This window comes from Astyanax mexicanus, chromosome 24, assembly GCF_023375975.1.
Source record: "Astyanax mexicanus isolate ESR-SI-001 chromosome 24, AstMex3_surface, whole genome shotgun sequence".
In the NCBI taxonomy this organism is placed as follows: Eukaryota; Metazoa; Chordata; class Actinopteri; order Characiformes; family Acestrorhamphidae; genus Astyanax; species Astyanax mexicanus.
The window spans coordinates 4,106,323-4,125,029 of NC_064431.1; the positions used below are offsets into that span (position 1 = coordinate 4,106,323).

General features: G+C 37.8%; 2 protein-coding genes across 6 annotated transcripts in view; one reads left to right on the forward strand and one right to left on the reverse strand.

Annotated features, from left to right (window-relative positions):
• megf6b (multiple EGF-like-domains 6b) overlaps positions 1 to 13,776 on the forward strand; it is a 95,330-nt gene extending 81,554 nt beyond the window's left edge. Inside the window, exons 26-38 of the mRNA XM_022682263.2 lie at positions 40 to 168; positions 2,484 to 2,612; positions 2,806 to 2,934; positions 3,730 to 3,858; positions 4,747 to 4,878; positions 5,171 to 5,299; positions 5,948 to 6,076; positions 6,192 to 6,320; positions 7,386 to 7,514; positions 7,629 to 7,757; positions 8,782 to 8,910; positions 9,018 to 9,146; positions 10,098 to 13,776. Of these exons, the coding sequence (XP_022537984.2) occupies positions 40 to 168; positions 2,484 to 2,612; positions 2,806 to 2,934; positions 3,730 to 3,858; positions 4,747 to 4,878; positions 5,171 to 5,299; positions 5,948 to 6,076; positions 6,192 to 6,320; positions 7,386 to 7,514; positions 7,629 to 7,757; positions 8,782 to 8,910; positions 9,018 to 9,146; positions 10,098 to 10,171 (1,625 nt within the window). The 3' untranslated portion in view covers positions 10,172 to 13,776. The remainder of the gene's footprint in view (positions 1 to 39; positions 169 to 2,483; positions 2,613 to 2,805; positions 2,935 to 3,729; positions 3,859 to 4,746; positions 4,879 to 5,170; positions 5,300 to 5,947; positions 6,077 to 6,191; positions 6,321 to 7,385; positions 7,515 to 7,628; positions 7,758 to 8,781; positions 8,911 to 9,017; positions 9,147 to 10,097) is intronic.
• The window catches only part of kcnab2a (potassium voltage-gated channel subfamily A regulatory beta subunit 2a), a 134,186-nt gene continuing 128,605 nt past the window's right edge, over positions 13,127 to 18,707 (reverse strand). For all 5 annotated transcript variants that reach the window (XM_022682264.2, XM_022682265.2, XM_049471644.1 and 2 more), the window contains one exon: positions 13,127 to 18,148. In XM_022682264.2, coding sequence (XP_022537985.1) covers positions 18,059 to 18,148 — 90 coding nt within the window. In that variant the 3' untranslated portion in view covers positions 13,127 to 18,058. The remainder of the gene's footprint in view (positions 18,149 to 18,707) is intronic.

The following is an 18,707-nucleotide window of genomic DNA, read 5'->3' on the forward strand; positions in this document are numbered from 1 at the left end:
TATTAGTAGAAGTTTCTTTATGTAATTTTATTCTCTAAGAATGCCCAGAGGGCTCGTTTGGATTGAGCTGCACTCAGCCCTGCCTGTGCCAGAACGGCAGGTCATGTGATCACGTCAGCGGACACTGTTCCTGTGCCAGCGGCTGGACAGGGGCGGCCTGTGAACTGGGTGAGTTTCAGTGTGAAGTGAGGAAAATGTAAACGTTTAAAATGAGTCTCAAACCTGAACAATTTCAGAATCCAATTCAAAAACAGAAAAAACAGCAAATTAGGAACAGAACAGTAAATTCAGAAAAGAAAAGCAAATTCAGAAATCAATACCAAATTTAGAAAAAAAGATAAAAAAAGGTTTTAAAAATAGCACAGCAAATTCAGAAACCAAACAGCAAATTCTGAAACAGAATAGCAAACTTAGAAATGAACAGCACATTTAGAAACTGATCAGCAAATTTAGAAATGGAACAGCTAATTTAGAAAAGGAACAGCAAATTCAGAAATTATCAGCAAATTTAGAAATGAACAGCAAATTCAAAAACCGAAAAGAAATTTCATAAATGAACAGTAAATTTAGAAAACAAAGAGCAAATTAAAAAATGAACATTAAAATGTAGAAACTGAACTTTAAATTCAGAAACCGAAAAGCAAACTGCGAAATTAAGAGCAAATTTAGAAACGAAAGGAAGTTTTAGAAACAGAACAGTCAATTCAGAAATGAACAGTAACTTTAGAAACCAAAGAGCAAATTCAGAACCAAGTAGCAAATTAAGAAATAGAACAGCAATTTAATAATAGAAAAAAATAATTCCGAAATGAAGAGACAGGTAAGCGAATTCATAAAACAAACGAACAAATTCAGAAACAAAACTGCAGATTCAGCAAGAACAAAGAAAAAATGAAATGAAAGTTCACCACATTTAGAGCAAAACCTCTTTTAAACGTTCTTCATTTTAATAATCAAACATCTTAAAGCACTTCTAGGAGCTCTCTGTGAATTTTGATTTATTTTTCATTGCTACCTGACACCAGGTAATTCAGCTGCACTACAGAGCTTTACCAGTAATTACATCATTCCCAGTTTATTCCACCAGTTTCACCATGACCAGTTTACTCCAGAGCTGCTGCTGCTCTTTCTGTTACCAGTAATCTGAAATTTAACTTAAATAAACACAAAACTCACAGAAGCTGTCGAGTCCAATCAGACAAATCACTTAATTTACAGGAGGAGCTGCTGAATATATCGTCTGAAAGGGGCTGTGTCTGGATCGGGCTCAGCTCTGTAAAAACAGAACCCTGAGGCTTCAGCTCGGGATCTGCTGTGGTCAGCGTTTGCAGCTGCAAACTCAGGAAACAAATTAGCCACCGTAGTTTTCAGTCCTGACATCATTTGTTTTGCCTCCTGCTGGTGTTTGGCAGCTCGTTAGCGTCTGTGGCCGACGTTCAGCAGCGGTCAGAACCGCAGACGGACTTCTAGCCCTCCTCGAGCCGTCTGCCCCGTAAAACTCCCCGACCGGCCGTCTTTCCTTCACCGCTCACCTCGTAACGCTCTGCACTGCAGCTCCAGGGTGTGCATTCACTCACATTACAGCCAAAAAACACGCCAATGAAGCCCATGGTGCAGGAAACGGCAAATCCCACATGCGGCGAAATGCTCAAAAACAAGCTGAGTGAATCTTATTAGCTAAATAAACTGAATTATTATTGGTTAGGGACTGTCTCTGGTTAAACATAGTTATTCCATGTTCCAAGGTGCTAATTAACCCAATCTCTCACCTATTATAATAATAATAATAATAATAATAATAATAATAATAATAACAATAGTAAAACATTCAAAAACACTATTTATATGTGCTTTGCTTAGATCTGCCCTCAGAGGAACCCCAGAGTGTGCACGTCCACGTCAGTCACAGTAAAATGGATCAGTGTCTTCACTGTCGTCACTGTCACTTTATGAAAGAAGCTACATACTGGGATGCTCCAGGCTTTATTGTAAAGTGGATGGTGGAGATTCAGAACCCAATGCTGCAGATTTCCTATAGAAATTCTTATTAAAATTAATGTAAAATATAATTTTACATTCCAAAATGAATCCGTCTTGTTTGGATATGACTGTAAAAACTTCTGCCACTTAGAAATCGGAAAGATTTTCCTCTGATTTCATAAAAATGTACATTGAAATTGTATTTTGCACATAATCGCAAAAGCTAACCCAGCTAACAATTTTTGGTTAGTATAACATTTTCTAAATGTTACAGTTTACATTCTTAGAACATTCAATCTTTCAAGTTTTATGGATGTACTTAAACATGTCATTCATGGCAAGCTGCATGACCAGGATTAGAACCCACAATCTACTGATCATAGTGACAGCATCTCAGTCCGCTGCACCATTCTGAGCATTTAAATGATTATTTTATCCAGTTTACACGACTCTATACTGAAAAGACAAATATCACAGAAAGAAATATTTGTGTTAATCTTCAGAGTGCGCTACAGGACGTTTCGGGACAGACTGTCATCGTGAGTGTGAGTGTGAGAATGGAGGCCAGTGTGACAGACAGACGGGGGTGTGTGTGTGTGGAGCAGGCTGGGTTGGAGAGCGCTGTGAGAAAGGTAATAATACCGTGAGATTTTACGTTTTTATTGACTGAATGAAAAATTATAGAATTAGTAAATTGTAGTGTGGATTCACTTATGCAGTGATGACTCTGATGATTAAAGCAGCTGTTAATACAGTGCTAACTGATGGAGATTAAGCTTCCAGGTCTATTTTGAAATGTATCGTATGTAACCTGTGTCTGATTAGCGTGTGCGTCGGGCCGGTTCGGGGTGAGCTGTGAGGAGCAGTGTCGGTGTGAACATGCCGCTTCCTGTCACCACATTACTGGAAGCTGCTTGTGTCCTCCAGGATGGAGAGGGGTACACTGTGAAAAAGGTCAGTTCATTTATTGCTAGCTTCATCTACAGCCCTTCATCATTTGTACATTTATGTTCTACAGAGTGAATTACATGAATCATATATGATATATATATAACATCTATTCCGCAAGTATACAAGAATGTAGTGTTAACCCCAATTTGTGAAACCTACGCTGTAGCCTACGTAGAATGTGCTATGCAGCGGAGCACGTTTATACTTCTGCGTGCGCGTATCAGCGGCTCTGGCTGGCAGACCAATCACAGCTGCGACTGTCTGGGCCATGTGACGCGTAGTTACATTTACAGAGATTTACATTTACATTTACATTGATTTTTACAATTGACACCACTAATATAAATATAATTGACCAGGGAGCTGATCTATAGTCTATTACTAAGTAAATTGTTTTTACTTATTTCCATATGAACACATACGAAACATATGATATTCATTCATAGTTATTGATCTGAATCTTAAACTGCCAGTGTAAAATATTCAGTTATTAAATTAAAACTTGACCCTTATTGTTTAGTTTTGGCTATAAAACTCCACAAACTACATAAGAACAAGGTGAACAAATCTTAGTGGTGTAATGGTGAACCAAATTCACGATTCGGTTAACACCACGGTATATAAACCCCACAGTTTGGTATGATTTCAGTACAGTTTCAAAATACATAAGATCAGCTCTGATAGGATCGAAGTCATCCCTAGTCAGATTCCATTCGAGTATCCTAAATAAAATCACTCACTTTGTTTTTCACTATTTCTGGACACATTGACTGAATATGATTTTCTCTTTACCCTCAGCCTGTTTGCCAGGCAGGTATGGTAAGGATTGTGCTGAGCTGTGCGTCTGCCCTCAGGGCACATCCTGCCATCATATCACCGGAGAGTGTGGCTGTCCACCGGGCTACACTGGACACGGCTGTGAACAGAGTGAGCACTTTACTATAATATTTATTATACTGTAATATTTACTATACTGATTATAGTACTATACTATCAAATTTTACTAATTATGTAAAGTAACAGTCAGTTACTTTACTTTAGTTTGTGTTTTTTCATTATTTTATTTAAATATTCTGCATTGTAGATTAACACTAAAGTCATCCAAACTAATTATTTAGTAAATAAAAATGTTAAACAAACCAGAATATTTTGCTTAGATTAGACAGCTTTACCTATCTTGGCTGGATTTTTTAGTCAGTTTTATGCGGTAGAGTCTGCTGGAATTCAGGCTTTCAGTTAACAGCTGTGCTGAACTCCTCAAGAGTTAATTACTTGAAATTTTCTCTCTTAATGTGTTTGAAAGCATCAGTTGTAAAGAGTTGGTAAACAGTGAATAGCTCTATTAAAGTAATATTCTAATACATATTATGAGTAGCCAGAACTGCTTAACTAAGAAAGAAAAGAAAGAAAAAAGAAAGAGCACAAAGACCCACAGAAACTTCATGATGAAACTGACTCTCATCAGGACCGACCCTGGAAAAGAAGTGCAGGAGAGCAAGAGTTCCCTCTTATGCACAGGATTAGTTCATTAGAGTTACCAGCCTGTGAAAACGCAAGTTTAACAGCTCTCTAGATAAGACCATTTAAATGCTTTTTCACAGATTATTTTGGTTTGTTTAACACGGATTTTAAGTTACTTCATGATTCATTATTTGTTCCTTCATAGTCTGAATCACTTCACTATTGATTTACAATGTAGAAAAACAAATAAGAAAAACACTGAATGAGAAGATGTGTGCAGCCCTTTCACTGCTACTCTATATATACATTTAATGGTTTTTACTGTACTGCAACTCTTTTTATGTCTTAAATCAGCTTGTCTGCCCGGCACCTACGGACTCAACTGTAATCAGGTGTGTCAGTGCTCTGAGAGAAATCAGCTGTGCCACCCGGTGTCTGGAGAGTGCTACTGCGCTCCAGGTTACAGAGGACCAAAGTGTGATCTTGGTAAATGCCTGTTCAATTTTTTATTTTATGGTGGTGCTGTACAGAAAGTTTGTTTTGAGTTGAACTCAGTAACTAAGCAATTTCTAATACAAACTTAAATACAATATTCTAGATTACAAAGCATAAACTAACCTGATATATTATAATACTTATTTTTAGTTTAATTTTAACTTATTAAATTTTTTTCAGTTCCTTGTTCAGTTGTATGCTTTTTTATTTTATGGTTGTGCTGTACAGAAAGTTTGTTTTCTGCATTGAATTAAAGTTTTTGTTGTATTTGCTTCATTTCCAGAGTGCGAGAGCGGGAGATATGGTCCAGATTGTGAGAGGCAGTGCCAGTGTCTGAATGGTGGGACGTGCCAGGCTACAACGGGTGCCTGTGAATGTCCACCTGGCTTTATAGGAGCTCAGTGCAACATCAGTAAGTCTTTCGTTTTTTTTTTAAAGGGGTCCTTCCACGAAAATCTAATTTTTCTTGTTCTTTGTGAAATAATGTAGGTCTCTCTGAGTTTTATATGGAGTCTTTATATAAAACTGTTCCTCAACCTCCATTGTCTGCAGGCTGCAGTCTCCCTGCCGCTTGCCTCGTTTAAGTTTAAGGGTTAACTTTTCCTAGCACTCAGTGCTTTATCTTTATAACTAAGGCTGTATCTCTGAAAACATTTTGTCCTTTAAGTTTTAGAGCTGTAAAATTGACTGTGGGGAAGGCAGAAGGTAGGCGTTCTCTGCTGCAGGGGTGTTAGCCAATCAGAGGTGTTATAATAGCATGTATGAGTATTCATTAGCAAGAGTACAAATCCTGTGTTTCTTCAAAAAACACTAATTAAGTGATCTAAAGCAGGGTTATACAGAAACACCTGAAAACTTTTTTTTTTTTTTTCCACAAAAACAGCTTACTTGCCACTCATTCATACTAGAGACCACAACCAGACATTTTAAAATACATTTAAAAAAGAAAGAAATGAGACCTTTAAGGAAAACTTAAATATTTGTTCACAATTCTGACAGCAATGCAACTTTCTCAGATCTCACTAAAAGCTATTTATCTCCTGTTTTCCGTTTTGTGCAGCGTGCTCAGCTGGGCGTTATGGGCAGGACTGTGCCCACGTGGCACTCTGTGGCGATGGTGCGAGGCCTGACCCGGTTACAGGGAGATGCGTGTGCAACCCTGGGCACCAAGCAGAAGACTGTGGGCAAGGTTGGTTGGTTAAATGTCAGGAGAAATCAAAAACAAGAAGAAGAGAAAAGCTGTAAATGATATGGACGCTGCTGTAGCTCTGTTCTATAATGTGTTTGTATGTGAATGATCTCAGGCTGTGCTCCAGGCTGGTACGGTGTGGACTGTTCTCAGCGCTGTAACTGCAGTAACAGAGGCATGTGTGACTCCGCCTCTGGAAACTGCTCCTGTGGACTGGGCTTTACTGGACTGCACTGTGAGGAAGGTCAGCTGCTCTTATTATTTTTTTATTCCTTTGCTGATTTGTGTTGGATAGTATTGCCCAGAATATTTGAGTAAATGATTTTAATTTGTTACAAACTTTTAAATAAGAACCTCTAGAACCCCCTAATGTGTTATTAGCAGTGCTGTCAACATTAATGCATGCAGTTAATCTTGAAACTTCGTTTTGGAAACTTTACATGACAAAATTGAAAGAGGCTAGTCATGAATTGTGATATACCACAGAAACACTTACTGTTGAGTTCAAAAGGTACCTTTTATTTATGCTGAAGTTTATGTTCTCTTTCTCTCTTTCACACTCGCATGATTATGCACACACAAACGCACAACTGATGGCACGTTTCTTTTTCCAAGCTGTTGAGTGTGGAATATGGAGCTACACTAGCTTTTATTTTCACCATTAAATCTGTCAATCAGTTAAAAAGTCAGAACATTACAATATTCTAGATTAAAAAACATCAAAACAACCCTGATATATTATAATACAGTAAGACTATGCTGAGATATTATAATACTATTATAATACTGTAAAAAAATGATCTAGTCTGGCTAAATTTAATTAGGATTTTATCCATGATTTAGTCAAAGAATATTGTTGTGATTAATACAATAATTTTTAAGGGGATTAGCACCAATAATACAGATCTTAGTGTTTCTAACACTGATTATTTTATTCACATTTGAACACACATTACCAAAAGTTTATTCCTAAGGAAGAAAAATGTGTGATTAATTGTGATTAATCATAGAATTATATTGTGATTAATTTAATAATATAAATATATATACATATATATATATATGTATATATATTTTAGTTTCTTTAAGTTGCTGTCTTAAAAATAAGCAGTAACTCTGAGTGTATTCCCAAATGTGAAATAAAAGTTGATTGATTAGTTTTTATATTTGTAATGATGAAATCCAGCTACCAGCTATAATATATATTTCCAGCTTTTGCTGAACTCTGGAGTGTTGGGTTATTTCTGGATTAGCAGGATGCTGGTGTAACTGTTTGTAACCTGTGTGTGTGTGTGTGTGTGTGTTGCAGAATGCCCCGAGGGTCGATATGGTCCGAACTGTGTGCTGGAGTGCGAGTGTCAGCACAACAGCTCTTGTGATGGAGTGACGGGAACCTGCCGATGTGGACCAGGATACTATGGACATCTCTGTGAGCATGGTGTGTATCTCTCTGTGCATCACTCTCTTTCTCTCTCTCTTTCTCACACACACACACACACACTTCTGTCCCTCAGGCAGAATGATGTTAATCATCTGTGTGTTTGTGTTTCAGTGTGTCCTGCAGGTCTGTATGGATCTCGCTGTCAGCAGCACTGTGACTGTATGAACGGAGCTCCGTGCCACCCGAGCACCGGGCACTGCGTCTGCCCTGCAGGGTACCGGGGACCTCGCTGTGAGACAGGTAACACGTGTATACCTGCAGGTTCATGCCTGGTGCAGATGCTGCATGACGCCTGTCACAATTAATGGTATTTGATGTTCATATCTCTTCCACCAGCGTACCTGGCAACCACGTACTCTGATGCCAGAGCTGGTGTAGTGCTTAAACGCAGGAAACAGACCACAATGTTCAAACTGTTTACTGATTTTTTAAAATTTTTATTTCTTAGTTGCAGCAAAGCTCATTTACATTTTTCTGTGCATTCGCTGCTCTGCAGTTTAACCTCCTAAAACCCAATCTTTTGCATGGCATCCATTTGTTATTTCCTTTCACTATAATTATCTTTATACATGATTTCTGAGAAAAATTATGTCCACGTATGAGGACTTTAGTTTTATATTACGCTAAAACACGATAAAGTCGCAATTCGTTTATTTACCTGAGTACAAACTGCTCAAGGTCCAACTGATGGTGGTAGAGTCTGACCACTGCACAAAGCAGCTCCTCTCCATCCAGCACATCCCAAAGATTCTCAATGAGGTTAAGATCTGGACTCTGTGGTGAACTCTGTGTGTGAAAATGATAAATGATGATCTCATGCTCCCTGAACCCTGAACTCTTTCACAATTCCAGCACCATGAATCCTGACATTGTCTTATTTTGGAATATGGCCGTGTTCATAAGGGAAGATAAAAATCCATTGATGGAATAACCTGGTCTATATTCAGTATATTCAGGTAGTCAGCTGACCTCATTCTTTCAGCACATACTGTTGCTGAACCTAAACCTGCAGAACAACTGCAGCATCAACCAACCAACCCCACATCATTTACTTACTTAAATCCAGGTGGAGATTTATTTTTTTTTGGCCAGGCAGTGTGTATAATCAGTTAAAAGTGCTGTATTTTAGAATGTTGAGAGAGAACAGAGGTGAGCTATTCAACAAAAGTTTGTACTCGTTTTCATGTTTCCCTACAAACCAAAGCCATTTAACCCCAGATTTCTCCTGTAATAATGCTGTAGTGACTGCGTGTCTTTTATTCAGATTGTGAACAGGGCACATTTGGTCACAATTGTTCTCAGTCATGTGATTGTGCGGAGGGCACGCCGTGTGACCCGGTGAGTGGCAGGTGTCTGTGTTCCTCAGGAAAGACTGGGATCAAATGTGACAGCGGTAAGTGTGTATAGAGCGAGAACACTTATTATCATTACACCATGTGCTCTATTTCTCCCATTTATCTTCTTCTGTTCTTCCCCTGTTCCCTGCTGGTGTGTGTGAAGACTGTACAGTGCAGCAGTTCGGGCCAGACTGTGCACTACACTGCGAGTGTGAGAACGGAGCCGACTGCGACAGCCGGAACGGGCGCTGCACGTGTCTGAACGGATGGATTGGGCTCACGTGTACGGAAGGTAATGTTGGTTTTATTCACTTACTCTCCACAGGGCTGTTCTTGAGTTGATTTCCTATTTAAAAAACCTTTATATTATTTATAGTGTCTTTTTAGAAAATGTTAAAGTATTTTATAGTCGCTAAAAAGCAAGGCTTGCAGAATGTACAGAATCCAGCTCCCAAAAATAATCCTGGATGTGTAATTTTAGATTAAAAATTACGTCCAGAGTTAAAAGTTGTAGAGCTGCTCCCGTTCTGCCTTTCACTCTACTTTCTTTAGTAACTACGTAACACAGTACTTTACTTTTACTTTCAGTACTTTAGCACTAAGTTTTACAATAAACTACTTGCGGTACTTAAGTACAAATTGTGTTGAATACTTTAGTACTTCTACACAAGTCTGGGTCTCTAGTACTTTATACATCTCTGCTCATTTACACTCAGATTGATCTATTTCAAGTGTTTATTTCTTTTAATTATTATGGCTTACAGCCAATGAAAACCCCAAAAATCAGTGTCAGACCAATTGGTAAAGTCCTGCTGGAAAATGAAATCTGCATCTCCATTAAAGTTGTCAGTAGCAGAGGGAAGCATGAAGTGCTGTAAGATTTTGTGGGAAAACAAAACTGCACTGACTTTAGACTTGATAATAAAACACAGTGGATCAACACCAGCAGATGACAGACATGTCTCTCCAAACAAACCATCACTGATCATCAGTAAATTTTACATTTCATTTGTAAATCAAAAGATCAGAGTCTGGAGGAAGAGTGGAGAGACACACAGTCCAAACTGCTCGAGGTCTAGTGTGAAGTTTCCACCAATCAGTGATGGTTTGGAGAGAGACATGTCAGAGATGCACCCAAACAAACAAAAGCAAAATGTTTATGATTTCACTTTAATTAGTGATTATGAGACCTTGCATGTGGTTAATGTACCTCTTGACTGACTGACTGAGCCTTCATTTCCAGGTGTTCCTCCACAATCCTCCAGCAGCAGCAGCAGGAGCAGGAGAAAGGACGAGTCACATCACAACTCATTATAGGCCTCTCCTTCTGAGCAGCTCCACAGGCTGAAGCAGAGAGGGAACTAAGTGCACAAATGCAGCTACTGACCTGTCCTCTGGGGCTCCTTTAAAGCTCCTGCTTCGGCTGTACGGGAACAGAACAGTGTCTGAAAGCACACCTGGAAACTCTCAGAGGAGGGCAAAACGTTATTATTGTGTTATTAAGTTTGTGAACAGCGAGTCCCATCAGGACAGGAGACGCTGTTTGGCTCAGCGCTGAAGCTGCAGGCTGGTTTCTTGCTGACCCTCAACAGAAGAACATTAAGTGCTGCTGATCGTCCCCTCAGTTCTACACCCTTTATGAAGCGACGCAATCAAATGAGGATCAGTCCTGAAGGTGGATGTCGGAGACGAGCCCATGTTTAAAAAGGTGCCTCCATACGACACACCACAGCACTTTACACGAGTGAGCGCAATCCAGGATCAACAGTTTTACACATAAAAATAAATAACTGATTCCAGGTTCTCTCTCGTTAGGCCTGTCACAATGACAAGTTATTTTTGGACAGTATATTTGCTCTGAAATAAACAACTCATTGTCTTTTAATAACCATTTTATAATATACAGCTCTGAAAAAAATTAGACCACTTCAGTTTCTGAGTCAGTTTCTCTGATTTTGCTATTTATAGGTTTATGTTTAAGTAAAATGAACATTATAAATAGTATTAATATAATTTAAGAATTTAGAAATCAATATTTGGTGGAATAACCCTGTTTTTTAATCACAGTTTTCATGCATCTTGGCATCATGTTCTCCTCCACCAGTCTTACACACTGCTTTTGGATAACTTTATGCTGCTTTACTCCTGGTGCAAAAAATCAAGCAGTTCAGTTTGATGGTTTGTGATCATTCATCTTCCTCTTGATTATATTCCAGAGGTTTTTAATTTGGTAAAATCAAAGAAATTTATCTATTTTTTTTCCAGAGCTGTATACCTTATTGTTCATAAATTTTACAACACCCCTATTGTTTAGTAGTTTAGTATTGTTTAGCAGCTCTTAGCAATGACTTTATTACTGCAGTTCTTCACCTGTCAGACTAACTCAAAATTTTCTCCTTACTGCTGAAACTGAGACTTTTAATGTTCAATGTTAATCTGAACTAAAGGCTAAAGCTGTTGCCATGTGGGTCAGCCAGACGTGACTCTTCTTGTAGCAATTTTCTCCAGTTTCCTCCAAAAGGTGTAGGAAACAGTACTCACTGCTCTCTGGCTTCATCAGTACTGTAATTTATCTAAAGAAAAGACTTTATTATTTTAATAGTTAGTGTTTCTGTGTCTTTTTCTAGTTATTATGATGAAAGTTTAAATGTGCTGTGTTGTAAGTGTGTAAAAGCTGCAGTAGAGAATGCAGTAACACACTCTGTTCCAGCACTGCTTTAAATACAAAAGCTTTTAAATTGCTATATACCAGCTGTATTTTGTACACTGGATTTTGTAACTATTTCCAGTAACTGACTGGACCTAAAGATCTTAAATGGCAAAATTAAAGGAAAAATGGGGGTGTTGTAAAATGTGATTACAAGTGTATATATACATATATAATAATGTAACTACAGTACAGATGTACTGGTACATTCACATTAATGGGCTCTCCTTGCTAAGAGAAACATAACAGCCAATATCAAGATACCAAAAGTTATTGTGATAATGTTTACTAAAGTCTAATAAAGCTAAATAATTATTGTGACAGGTCTAGCTCTCGTAGTCTGAAAGGTGATGCAGGACATCTCTGGTCTTTTTACAGTCTTTGTTCACTTAAAATGCAGATTCTTTGCATTCTAGGTGCAGATGTTTCGTCTGTGTTGTGCTCGTATTTGTAGCTGTAAATATATTTCAGCATTTTATGGGTAATCCTGCTGTTTCAGGGCATTTAGCATCGTTTTCATTGTTTATTTTGAAGTCCATATTTCATATCGTGATGCTTTTAACTACAGTATATGTCTAAATGTGAGTGTGGCCACTCCTCCAGCTACTTTATGTTGGAAATGTTGCTGACACAGATGTGCAAATGCACAACTACAGTCTGTTTAGTCCCTCTAGAGATGCATTATTGCATTTATTGTGTGGACGGCTGACAGTAGAAGGTTTAAAGCCCCTCAGCATTGAGTTGTGAAGCAAAAACCTTGTATCTTCCTTTATGCAATTTTTACCTTTTGATTTAATGTAATTCTGGCAGATGGTCGTCATATTATGTCAAAATTTCACGATTCAAAATTACTGCACTTTGAATTGAATATTTTTATTTCCATATAAGAGTTTTTTTTTTTTTTTCTCCTGTGAAGGTGCTATTTTGGAGATACCAGTTTTTTTTTTAAAGCTTACATTCAGCTCCAGCAGCCTTAAATTTTAGAAACTAAAATATCACCACTATCACCATGCATTTGATTTTAGTGTTTAAATACTTTAAGCTTTATATAATTCATAAACTGCTGCATTATTTGTGGACGGACCTTTATTGTTTGAATGCCATTAATTTTTTTATTTGTTTTTTTTTATATGCAAAGTGCCTTTTTTTTTAATGGACATGGTGCTATTTTGCCTTTGCTCTTTACAATCGAGTGTTTGATAGTACATTTATATTACAGAATTTCCTCTAGAACGATGATGATGATGATGATCAGGGATATGGCACAATAATGCAATACCCCTGCAGTCAGTTCTTCACTGCTGAACCTCACGCTCATTTTTGCTATACTGTTGTGTATGTATAGAGTTTTAAGTTTTAGATGTGCACATTTTTGAGAATTTTATATTGATGTGAATTTTTCCCATATGGTAGAGTTTAATTATCATGTTTCATTTGTGAAGTTAGTAAACAAAAAAAAAAAAAACTAGAAACCCTTTGGAGAATATTTTAAATATTTTTTTACATTTTTGTCTCATTATTAATTTTCCTTCACCGGACGAAAGACAAAAAAAGACAAAATAACATTGTATTTATCATTTTTATAATCTCCATTTCATAGATACTGAAGCTGTACATGTCTAAATTCAGATTCAAGCACAATGCAGTTTAGCAATGCCTGTCAATGAAAATAAAAAAAGGCCAAAGTGATCACAACAGTTATATGTATATATGTACAAAGGTCAAACTATATACAGATATCTGTCTCAACATACAGTATCTCTCCACGCAGGGTGGAAATGTAAGCTTGCTATTGTTTTACATTATACAGAGTTCTTCAAAATGCATATTCAGTGCAAATAATTGCTCCTCGTTGTCGTCACCACCATCATAATTATAACCACCGTCCCCACAACCACCATCCATGTCATTATCAAATCAGGGCAACGAAGAATGGTAAAAAAATAAAATTATTTTCTCACCCTTTTCCTTAAAATACTGAACATAAAAAATAATCTCTCGGGAAATAAAGAATGATGCTTAGATATAAGCACTCTTCCTGTATTTATTTTTATTTAATACAGGTCTGATTGATATATATATAGATATATTTATGATATTGATATATTCAAGGAATCAGCGCTGTATCCCTCTTCTTCTGTTACACTGCTGTGGCGTTAGGTAATAAATATTAAAATATTAACATGAGAGGTGGATAAAAAAAAAAAAAAAACAAGCCATGCTCTCATTAAAATACCACTCCGGGTATTACCAACGTCAAAAAGCTCTTAAAGCGTTAAGTACTGTCACGGTCTCATTTCATACTGCCCGCTCTCATTTCAGCTTTGGGAGACGATTTAACAGCAAGCTGGTACCATTGGTAGCTAGCTGTGCACCTCGCGGCCTCTTCACATTGATATGTTTTCAAACGTAGTTCCTAACTCACGACCAAACGTAAGTGCTAGCTCACGACGAACATCTTTTCAGTGCTGAACTAATTTCTCACCGAGGACGACGAACAGTAATGCCCTTCCTTCCTGAGAAAACCTCGAACACAGAAACAGGGCGACGCCATAAAAGCACTAATAATAAACAAGACAAACAACAGCAGACTGTCTTCACAGATGAAAAACATCAGGAAATAACCCAAAGCCCGTACACAAACATCTGCTCTATTTTTTTTAATACAATTAATTTTTTTTTTTTACTATGCATCATTCGCTGCCGTAACTTCGCTTAAGCTTTCCTAGTTCAAATACAGTCGCTACACACAGTATTAAACTGTACCTACCGCATGGAGCAGCAAACAGTGATGTGCACCGTCTTCAACAATGATACGTCAACTAAGCTAACAGACATTTAAAAACGTATGCCTAAATCTTAACCTAACCTAATACTTATACTACTACTAGCTTCTCAAACAGATCTTACTCTTCACCGAATGGAGTTTCAATCTGACTTCAGTGAACTGAATCAGTTTGGCTTGCTTGATTTCCTTTTAACAATTATTTTTGGGGGAATAAACACAAAAGAAATAACTGATTAAGTGCAAATCGTTCTGATTGTGAATATGAATATGGTTTTATATGAGAATCAAATGGATTTCTAAAGTTAAATGTTCACAAAGCAGGTAAAAGTGGCCCAAATCCATTTTTTTTTATCCCTTGCGACAAACATAGACCGTGTGTTCTTCACCATTCACACTGCTAACATTAACATTATTACTCATAGGAAGATACTGGCTAAGTAGGAGGGAAAATCGATGACAGCATTGAAGGAGGATTTTAGTGTAAAGCGAGAACAGCGAGGTAAAAAACCTCAATTATTTGGGGAGATATCTGACCTCGGTTCTAACTAAATTAAAAGTCACACATGCCAACCGCAAAAAATAATAATATATATTTTTCTTTTTCAAAGCTGTACTCCCTCTATCACTAGCAATGACCCAACACAAGGAGGGTGAGAACAAGCACATGCCTCTTCCAATATGTGAAGTCAATCAGCACCTCTTTTGCTGAGTAGCATCACAACGCGCTCTGAGGAAAACGCAACGGCTCACAGACGCAGCCTTGTGCTAATCAACATCACCTTAGGAGTGATGAGGGGAAAGAGAGCGCCATCTACTGTACCCACCCAGAGAGAGCAAGGCCAATTGTGCTCTCTCAGGGCTCCGGCAGCTGATGGCAAGCTGCATGACCAGGATTCAAACCAGCGACCTCCTATCATAGTGGCAGCGCTTTAGGCCACTAGACCACCCTAAGCCCCCAAAAGATATTTTTTTAACACTTTTCGGAACACTATTTCCGAAAGAATTAGGCAAAGGAAAATAAAAAGCATAGTTTAAAATAAATATTGATGCAAAACAAAGAAGCAGGGCGTGGTCAAATACATACCATACATACGGAAGCCCATTCCCTCCACCTAATTAAAAAACAACAAAAAAAAAAAAAAACACACCAAATGTTTTTCTTATTATTAAGTGAACTGCCATCTCATTATTTTGAGATACTAATATATTATTTTGAGATAGCAAGTGTGTTTGCTTTCAGGAAAAAAAGTTTTTTTTTTCTTTCAAAATAACTTATGTCCAAATAATGACCTACTATATCAAAATAATGAATTAGTATCTAAAAATAATGAGATACTGTGTAAGAAAAAAGAAACTGTTCAGACAAATGTCAGATAAATGCATTAAAAGGAGCCTAATAATGAGACTGGATTTGATTAAAAATTACGGATTTGGGCCTCTCTAACTGCTGATGTGAACGCAGCTTAAGATCATTCAGTAACTACTGTGTGTAACAGAACGCTTTACAATATATAAGTTCTATGCTGGATGTTCATCCCTAAGTTGTCGGTCTTAGAAGAAGAAGAAAAAAAAAAGTTTTACTGATGTGTTTTTGAGACTGCACTCCTTGAACATTTAGCGATCTTTAGTCTTAATGCTCACGACTTCGATGTCTTCGTTTCAGTTTGACCTTATGTGAGAATTGAGTGGGAGGCTTGTCAGCCAAATAAACGTCCTAAGCTGATGCAGAGCGTTCCCCGAGTGTGGAACAGTGTGTCTGTCTCTTAATGGCTGAGGGTCGGACATGCTTTAGTAGTAGAAAATAAATGGACCTCATGCAGTTTTAGTTAATCAGTTGGTTAATTCCCTTGTGCTTAACTTTGGTTACCAGGGTTTACAGGGATCAGTTTGAGAAAGATTAAGTGAGTGGATCTAAATCTGGATCTGTTTTGCTAGATAATGTGATTAATGTAATAAGATAAGATCTCTTAAGAAAAGAATCTAATGACTGCTCATCATTCCTAACATATAGGATGCATATGTATATATATGTAGTAGTTCTATCGCTAGAGGACGGACGGATTGACCAGAGAGAGAGAGAAAGAAAGAGAGAGATAGTATATGAATGAAAGGAGAGATGGCGTAGCATAGATAGAAGCCTGGGAATACATGCTGATTAATGAGATCTCTCCTCCAGAGATAGATAGATAGATGAGATGGAGCTGGAGATGCGGTGAGAAATTTCGCAGGCAGAAGTGGGATATATCTTTGGCTTTAGCCACATGTAATGTCACTGGTTCTCAACAGTTATGTCCAGTGTCCAGAAGTGAGAGAGAGAGAGAGAGAGAGACGTTTAGACAGTGAGTTCTGCCTCCTGACCGCGCACAACTACGATGACAACGCATGCACAGCTTCTCACACACTCGGAAACACACACACACACACATTCTGTACCAGTCCCTGAGCTGCTGACACAAACCAATCTACGCTTACTTACTATGCTCCTAAGGGGCAGGCAAGCTAATGCCATTGAACAGTCTATGCGTTTACTGGCTACGATCCTCCGCCAGTGGGTGTGTGCTCTAATAGGCTGCAGGCGACGTTAACTGCAGGGCTGCTACACAGCAGATCTCCACTCTCTACTCCAGCACAATGTCAAACAGATTATTTTGGGTTTAGGTTAATTTTTTTTAGTGAATTTAGTCACGTTATCAAATCAGATACTGCAAATCAATGATTGAGAAAAAAAAAATCAAACATCAAGTCCAAATCTGCAGCAGCACCTCAGTTTAACCATCTGATCTCCTGCAGCCCGATGAGAAAGCCCTGCCAATCTCTACTATTGGAGCCGTAACTGTGCTGTAGGCCAGTCAGCAGGGAACAAACAAGCAAACAAACAACACGAAGACAATGCCCTGTGCTAAAAAACAAAAAAAAGCAGAACACAGACGCTATTCACCTCCCTTCCCTGCTCATATACAACATCTTATAGAACAACATCAGTGCCTCCCATAGCCACTCCCTCACACATACTCCTAAAGTGCTGATTGGCTCATCTGCGAAGAAGGGGCACGTGCAATCATGACGCAGACGACACAGTGAAAGGTTTTTACGAAAGGTGAAAGGTTAACGAATGATGTCCGCGAAACAAGCGGAAATGAACAAGCGAACCCTCGCGAGCGGCTATGGGAGATGTGCGACGAATCTGAATTGATTACCTATAATAACTAGTCAATTATTAACTTGCATTCAGTATCAAAACTGATAGAACAAAAACATAAAATTAAACAAACAAAAGAAAAATCGTAACTGCGAAGAGGAAAACAGAGTATTTTCCGACAGCCAAGCAAGCGTGTGCTATTTTTTTCTTTGTCTTTTTTAACTTCGTTTTTTTTTTTTTTTAAATGACGTGTTTTATTTTTCTGCAGAGTTGGATAACACTTTACTCTATGAGCTCAGATTCCCACCAGCAAGGTGTGGCTCGTTCCTTTTCTCTGTGAATAACACTTACTCTCTAGGTTTTTTTTTTTCTCTTCTGTGTGTTTTTTTTTTTTGTTTTTTTTTTTCTTATTTGTTGTCTTGCCCTGTATTTTTCTAAAAGGCTTACCCCCCTCAAGTGTCAGGGGGTGCCTGCCAGTCTCATGCGCCGCTTACTCATTCAGTAAAAGCTCAAGCAAACAGAGGAACAGGCAAAGGTCGGGGCAGGGTGGCCCCTGGTCTCCCCCGCGCACTAGGAGCGGTAGTCCTTTTTACTGTAGGGTTTGTTGCCCAGTATGCTGTCCACTTCGTGCACGATGGAGGAGGATAACTTCGGGAGGACCTGTGGAAGAGACCGGAGTACAGTATGTTTTAAGTGAGGTTTAAACTGAAAAAACATCATTTAAAGATGACAGTAAGCATTTAATTTATTGTATGTGCATTCATTCCACCACTCCTATGTACATCCCTATGATTTGCCCTAGAATAAAGCATATTCTTTCTTTGTTATTTTAGTTTTTAGCATTGTAAAAACTTTCAAATATATATATTAGGGGTGGGCGATGTAAAATATCTAAAATAATATCAGGATATTTCATTGTATTTTCACAATATTGATACTCTTAGCAATATGACAAAACACTAATAAAAAAAAAAAATCAAGAATACACTACTGCAACAAAATGAAAATTTTAATTTATTATTGCATATGATATGGCACTCCCCTAACTGATCAGATTTGTCACAGAAGTCAATGATCCAGAATGTCATGATACTAATAATAATGCACTCCATATATCCAGGATTGAAGTAAAATAAATGGTACTATACAGATATAATCTGTCTCTAGTAGATATATAATGGGAAATATATATATATATATAATATATATATATTATATA